The 7,575-nt window shown below is 43.4% G+C and overlaps 1 protein-coding gene across 2 annotated transcripts in view; it reads left to right on the top strand.

Annotated features, from left to right (window-relative positions):
* The window catches only part of Prkcq (protein kinase C, theta), a 78,985-nt gene that overhangs the window by 48,360 nt on the left and 23,050 nt on the right, over positions 1–7,575 (top strand). For both annotated transcript variants that reach the window (XM_005383869.2, XM_013513782.1), the window contains 2 exons: positions 1,702–1,793; positions 3,487–3,549. In XM_005383869.2, the coding sequence (XP_005383926.1) occupies positions 1,702–1,793; positions 3,487–3,549 (155 nt within the window). The remainder of the gene's footprint in view (positions 1–1,701; positions 1,794–3,486; positions 3,550–7,575) is intronic.

The raw sequence follows: 7,575 nt of genomic DNA, 5'->3' as shown, positions 1-7,575 counted from the left end.
CTAAATCCCCAGCCCCTAGTAAAGATATCTTATGTACCAAGCCCCAATATATTGTGGACTGTCTTAGTGGCAGCTTCAGCTCCCACAGGCTCACACGAGGTGCGGAGTCTGATTTAGACCTGAGAACAGGCAGGACTGGTATGTGGAACACGTGGGATGGGGCTGAGCTTTTGCCTCCATTCTCCTTCCCCTATTTTCTCCAAGTCTAAATTGATAGTGTATTCACTGCGAAATTTCAACCTGTACAGGGCTTTGTAAGCATCCTAACACTGAAACAATGGTTCCCCTGAGCATGGTTATAAGTTGTCGTACTGTATGTGTTTACCATTTCCTTCTCCTGGGGACCTAAATGAAGATGCCACCCTGTGGCTGGGGTGAGGCCAGTATGGTTCTAAGTAAAAAGGTAAAAATTACAAGTTATTCACATCGTACTTACAGGAGCAAGAGCAACAGAATAGGTGTGTCAGGCAAAAGGCAAGTGTGAGCAAATGAGGTAAATGATTACTCTCAAGTGATGTCTGAAATAGCAGTGTTAAGATTTATGTTACCTGAAAAATTTGGCTTGTCCATAAGACAAGGAGTGCGCTCTACCTAAAAAGCGTTAGAACCAGAAAAGTGGATCTGAGAACAACTCTGGAAAAAGCAGATGGACATAGTTTTACCGGAATTATTGAGAGAATTGTCACAATATTTGTATTTCGCTGCTTTGTAGAAAGCTGAGCTCGGTGCAAAGAGCTGGCAGTGGAAGTCACTAAGGCCAGCCTGCTGTTGGTATCATTACCTCCCATGCCCCAGGGCCTTGGTTACTCACATCCAGATGTAAGGTGAATTCTGTTAAAAAATCAGCCAATGAGATTTTAGATACAAATTCATGCACAAACATGCCAAATGCCCCCGCACTTGATGGGTTACTGATTCTATGAGTGTTAAGAACCCTTGAAAATTCAGGGTGCTCAAAGAGCTTTGACTACTTTTGTTGAAGAAATATTGTCTCGCATAGTCTGAGTAGCACAGGCTGGTTGGAAATGCAATGACCTCTGCCAGCCCAACCCCCTCTGAAGAGCACCCAGCCTTCATTTTGAAGGCTGCCTCTCAAGAACACTAGTTCTGATGCCATGCATGGTGTCCTCTGCTAGGAGGAACGTGCTCGAAACCACGGCTTGCCTCTGCAAAAAGTGAGGTGTGGCCTGGAGAGGAATAAAGCTTGATTGCAGGTTCCAGCAGAGTGGGGCTCTGTCGCATCAACTTTGACAGATGAAGTAGAACGAAACATCCCGTGCTCACTCACCCCCTAGAACATGGTCAGTGATGATTTACTGACTGTTGCTTGATTAAGTATTTCCAGGTCTTTCTTCTGGAGTCAGAAGCGCAGGTTTGACCATCCTCCACATCATCAGTCTCAGAAGCACTTTGATCTGCACCCATTAAAGGCTCGGCCCTGTCCAAGGGTCGAACGGGCAAATTCAAACTGTACCCCACGGCCCACATTGGTACCCAGTATTCCACCCCCATTCCCCAGCCAGCCTAGGGTTTAAAAGTACACATCAACTACATTATTTTGACAGTCTTTTCACAAGTTATTGCAAGATAGAATAGGTTCTTCTGAAATTATCTAACCCATTTTTTAAAATTTCTATGTTTTCTTTCTGTCTGTCTCTTTTACTTTTAAGGAAATAAAAGTTAGGATTTTCTTTCCCCTAGGAAAACCTCTTTTTTGTGATGGAGTATCTCAACGGAGGAGACTTAATGTACCACATTCAAAGTTGCCACAAGTTTGACCTTCCCAGAGCCACGTAAGAGCCTTGTGAAGGGTTTGGGGGTTTTCCATGTTCTTAACAGTTTGTGCAAACTCAGCTCTGACAGAGCATTTTTCCCGTGTGATATCCTTTTCACCTCCTCATTCAGCATGTCTACAGCCCAGGGCCGGGTAAACCTTTGGTTTTATGTGGGTTTTTTTTTTCCGGTACCAGGAATCGAACTCAGGACCTTGTGCTTGCCAGGCAGGCGCTTGCGTCGCTGAGATATAGTAATGCATTACCAAACAGAGCAATCACTTTCCCTGTTTGTAAAACTGAAATGTGTGTCTGTTTTATTTCATTTCTCCATGTTTTGAAAACAGCTCCGTAGTTTCGTAAGGAAATGCCCCAGTTGTAAATAATTGAGCACAGACGCAAATATTTGCTCTTTGGAAAGAAGGCAATCAGGTGAAAAATCACGAAAGTCACCCGGAGATGAAGCTGTCAGCTGAGGCCTTCCGTGGGAAGCCCAGCGCAAAAGCGTAAAGCATCTGGCTTCCGGGGCAGGGGAAGGAGCAAACTGGAAGAGGCATTTGCTCAGTTTCAGAGGAAATCTTCCTCTTCTTTGACATCAAACAGCAATAGACACCAGCGAGAGGGAACAGGCGGTGTCTACCTGGTAGGGCCATGGTGAAGTCCCACGGGCACCTGCCTACACTGGCCCCCATGGGTCCTTCCTGAGGTCTAAACCCACTGTGAATTAGAGTAAAGCAAACTGTGCCATCGGGCTCCTCCGAAACTGACAGGCCCATCCAGTGTGCTTTGCTCAGTGCTAGCTAATGTTTTGCTCACGTCTCCATGAACACTTTGAGTGGCTTCGGTTGAAATGGTTTTGTCAAATCTCGGGGATAGCATGCACATATCTGATTGCCTCCAGGAATCCTCAGCAAAGCACCCAGAGGTCATTGTATGGGATTCTAGCAGCACAGAAATCAGTGGGCATTTTGCTAGAAAGGATTCGCTGATTGTCCCCCTGTCCTCTCCTGGTCTCATGCGTGAAGTCAGCCAGCACACATGCTGTCCACTTTATTCTGAATGCTTTCCAGGAGGAAGACCTTTGCATGCATCCATGAGACCCTGAAAGCCTCACCTCCAAGAAGCACCCCCCTTCTATCTCACCTTAGTGCCCCCGAGATATGTTCACTCATTTCCTTTAAGCCTGTCAACACTGAGATCAGTAACTTATCACTTTCCATCTTCTAATATCCTTTTGTCCACCTCTCAGACTGCATTTCTTGTGCAGGCCAAATATTGTCAACACGAAAATAAGCCAGCCAGATGTATTTGGAACCACTGCACATTGCAGGTCTATGGGCTTGAAGTCGAGTTTCTAAAAAAAAAGGATAACTGTTTTCCTACTATGCTATACCATTGTACTTAATGTCTGTGGACATTTTACCAGCAGAAAATGACAATGCAGACATTCTACTTTGTGAATAAGCATGAGATATAGGAGAGGCTGGTGTCAGACAGCAGCTCTGTTCCATACTCTCAGGGCTGTGGCTGGGTGCTCTGAGCCTTCATCTTCTCAAGTGTAGAATGGAGAACATCTTCCTCCTTAGGATTAAACAAAATCATGTGTGGACACCATTAGTCACTCACTGCACATGCATAAAACATCAGGCTGGCTTTGGGGCCTTTATTTTGTTCTGTTAACACATCCGCGTTGAACCTTGGCTCTTTCCCTTAGGTTTTATGCTGCTGAAATCATCCTTGGTCTGCAGTTCCTGCATTCTAAAGGAATTGTCTACAGGTAAGTTGTGCTTTTTGGAAGCAAATACTAAGATATCTGATTTCCTGTCCCACTTAATTTAATCATTGCACTTGAGTGATGTGAAATTACAAGTGAGTAAGATTTTATGTTAGAACACTGCCCATCCAGACCTCCTGCCAACCATGATTGCATGAAAGATGACTGGCTAGCAACCAGGTAAGAAATTAGTCTCCAAAGCAAGAAGGTTCTAACCTGATTTTGCTCCTTATTCTGATCCTTACTCCTATTCTCCCATCTACTTCCTTTCTCTCATTTCTTTCCAACACTCTCCCTTCTCCTGTCTTATCTTTATTTGCTCTCTCATTTGTCCCCTTTGTCCCTCTTGATTTTGTTCATATTTGCTTGCGCCACCTTGAAATACTTTTGAAATGTTCTCCTTTTGTGTTGAGGGTTTTTTTCATACATACATATAACGTATTTTGATCATCTCATCCCCACTGTGAAATAGTCTCTTGGTTGGGGGAGGGAAGTTCTGGGACACTCACCTCCTCACAAAATCCTGCTGTACTGTACCTCATAAAAGTGCGCAGAACACCTCTGGTGTCATCCTCCGTGAATCCCAAATTTCTGCATTCTATGATATCATTTCATGCTCTGCTGCCAAAGCCCTCGGATGAAAGCTATTGTACTTCAGTCTTCTTTCTTCTTTTCTCAAAACCCAGTTGTCACTTACTTAACATACAAATCTTCAAAGGCTTGGTTGTCAGGTTTCCAGCTCTCTGTAGATTAGAGGGGGAAATAGAAAAAGAAAAAGACAGGAGCTGGAGAGGGGGCTAAGCTGCTGAAACTCAGAGGGACCTCTTCTGTGACAGACTCGTAATGAGCAGGAGTCACCAGTAAAGGTCCGTTGTGCTCCACTCACATTGTTGAAGCAGCGAGCTGCATAGAGAGTTGGTTAATATCGAAGCTTTGGTGCTTACAATGTATACTGCCATTGTCTGTAAGTGCCCTTGCAGGAAGGACCTCGCCATTTCCAGAGCCTCCTGGAGTGAAACTACTGTATTTAGCATCACAGAACTGAAGACCTAGGGAAGCTTTGCAGAGTCGGGCTTCTTAAACAGGCATATATATAGACAGATTATGCAGGTGTTTTGTATCTTTTTTAATCTCCAGGAAATTGAAACTCACCTTGATCAGGATCCATAGGTTTTAAATTTTTCTCTATATATCTATAATGCCTGTGAATATCTAAAATATACTTGTACCTAGATGCTGAGCAGATTATATAGGATGGATGGATGGATGGATGGATGGATGGATGGATGGATGGATGGATGGATGCGTAGGCAGATGGATGGAAGGGAGAGGGGAGAAGGGAGGTATATGAAAGTGAAAAAATTCAAGATTAGCAAAAAGGACTGAAATCTAAAAGTTGGAAGATGGCTCCCTCAACCACATCTGTTCCTCCATACCCCAGTGCTTCTATCATATCATCTTGTAAATTATTGGACGCATACAACAAAGAGACAAATGAAGGTCTGCAAGTGGTAGTATTATCACAACAAACACATGCCCATTTTAGAGCTCTCATTCTGTCCATACATGGAAATCATGTTCTTTAAGGCTCCTTTTACAAAGTGCCGGGTTTATTCAGAATACTCATAAAGTTGTAGGAGATTTCTGAAAGGTATCATCAAACAGTTACAACTGAGGGTAGTCCTTGATCCTATGCTGCATGCTGACTGTCACAGACAGTGCTCTGCGTGTAGACAGGTTGACTGCAGAGCGTCAGTGCTGCTGATGTGCGATTGACTTGCTGTTGGGTGTTCAGCTGCTCATGTGTGATTTGAACTAAACTTTTAATTTGGCAAGCGATCTAAACAGGGTTTTATTAATTTCCTTCTTTTGTTTACATACAATTATGATTTGTTCCTCCATACCCCTGGGTTTGTTCACAAAAACAATATATTAGTTTTGAAGGGCTGCTATAAAAAAATTTACCACCCACTTAGTAGCTTAAAGAAGCAAAACTTTATTCTATCACAGTTCTACAGGCCCAAATTCTGAAATCAAGGGGCTGGCAGAGTCACACTTCCACCAAAGGCTCTAGAGGCCCCTTCCTTGCCTCTCCCAGCCTCTCGTAGCTCATGGCCTCCTCGGCTGTGGCTGCATCATGCCGGTCTCCTCCTCTGTCTTCTACATGCCCTTCCCTATGCATGCGTGCCCCCTGTGTGTCTCTTAGAACAACCCTGGAGAGACTTAACCCACACACAGCCCAGCATGATCGCCTTTTGAAATCCTTAATTACATCTGCAAAGACATTTTCTCTCAAAAAAAGTCACATTCTCAGAGTTCTAGGGGTTAGAACATAGCGATATCTTTGGGGACCACCATCCAATCCGCCACAAGCGGTTTTGTAGATTGTTTGCTGAATTAGACCCCTTTCTTAAGCATCATGGTGGCCACAAAGTATGGGAGGACCTAACCCCCACAAGCCACTTTCTGGGGTTAATATCATATAGTATCACATGAAGAGACCTAAGCAGGAGATTCTTTTTAAAAATCCAATGGAATATGATATAATTAAAAATATAAGTGCAAGGGGAACAGAAGATCTCTTCAGAACTGAGTAGAGGAGAGGGATCTGCCAAGAAAAATTTGCTAGCAGAAGGTAAATTTGTTAAGGGGGAGAAGCTTTGCTCGTGGAAGAAGGGACACCAGAGGAGACACAGAAATAATAAAGGGAAGGACAAACGGAAAAATACTAAACAAATGTCTCTAGGTTTAACTGAAAGCCGGTTGTTGGACAGTCACAAGACCTGAGGCCCTGAGACAGAGAAGCAGGTGCAGCATCACATGCTTTCACCACCTGCTATGGAACTGTAGAGGCAGTGACTTCTTCAAGGATGTCAAAGCCTTAGTTTGGGTTAAACGTAAAAATGTGGACCTGAAAAGCATTCAGATGATAAAAAGAAGAATATAGAACCTTAAATCTTAGACTATTAAAACTGAAAGGCAATTTAAGATTATATTTTACTGGTGATAAACTGGGCCCAACCCATATATCTGAGGCCACTTCCAAATGAATGTCACAAGGAGACCAGCAAGCAGGCACCACTGACCCCCTTTCATAGGAGAGTAACCTGAGACTCAGAAGGGGGAGCTGATGCAGCTGTAGGAGTCCACCATAAGGCCAGTTTAATCCCATGTGGCCTGAATGAAGAGCTTCACGTATGCTCACCACACAACTGAATGAGAGGCTTCCACATGATGTTCTGTTACATGTAAGCAGACAGGTGTTCACAAGGAAAAGCTAGGGCGCTGGACCCTGGATTCTTACCTCAGTCCTGATGCTCTGTGGGTTACAGGGAGGAATAGCCAGCATGGCGTGCCTCAGCTTTTGGCTGTATGGCATCTCCAGTCTGCCCCAGAGAACCTGGATGGCCCCCTTCCATCCTCGCTCTTCTCCCTGTGTAGGTCTGGCTTTGCAAGGTAACCTTTCTGGACCTTTCCTGTTCCAACTTACATCTCTCAAAGCTTCAGTGACCTTCTCCCTTACAGTCTCACACACATGTGGCCTGCTTTTGACAGTTGATTAAAAAGTTGACTTGAAGTTTATTATTCCTAGCCTGAGGCCTAAAGAACATTTGTTTTTAGAATCAGTTAAAATATATACTGGTAATTTCAGCAAAATCAGTTTTATGAATAAGATCAGGTGAGCTTGGCACAAAAGGAAGAAAGAGAAGGCCAAGGCTGGTTTTGTGTCCTTGACCCAGTGACCACCTATATGGTCTGGGATAAATCACATCACCTCTCAATGCTTTTGTTTTCTCATCAGAAAAAAAAAAAGATGAATAAAAATAATAATTTGAGATTAAAATTCTGTTGTAAGAATCAAATAATAAAATCCACATACAAACAAGAAAACAAAATACAAATATCAGATATTATATTCATTATTTTTATGATCTACATATAGCACCAGACCTACAGATCTGGCTTGCTAGAGATGACCCCAAAACCATCCTTCAGGCAAATTTTTAGAAACATATGTACATGGCTATA

The sequence above is a fragment of the Chinchilla lanigera genome, unplaced genomic scaffold (genome assembly GCF_000276665.1).
Source record: "Chinchilla lanigera isolate Chin_1 unplaced genomic scaffold, ChiLan1.0 scaffold00020, whole genome shotgun sequence".
NCBI classification, from domain to species: domain Eukaryota; kingdom Metazoa; phylum Chordata; class Mammalia; order Rodentia; family Chinchillidae; genus Chinchilla; species Chinchilla lanigera.
The sequence above is the reverse complement of the archived record's forward strand: the minus strand, read 5'-3'. Positions and strand labels throughout refer to the sequence as shown.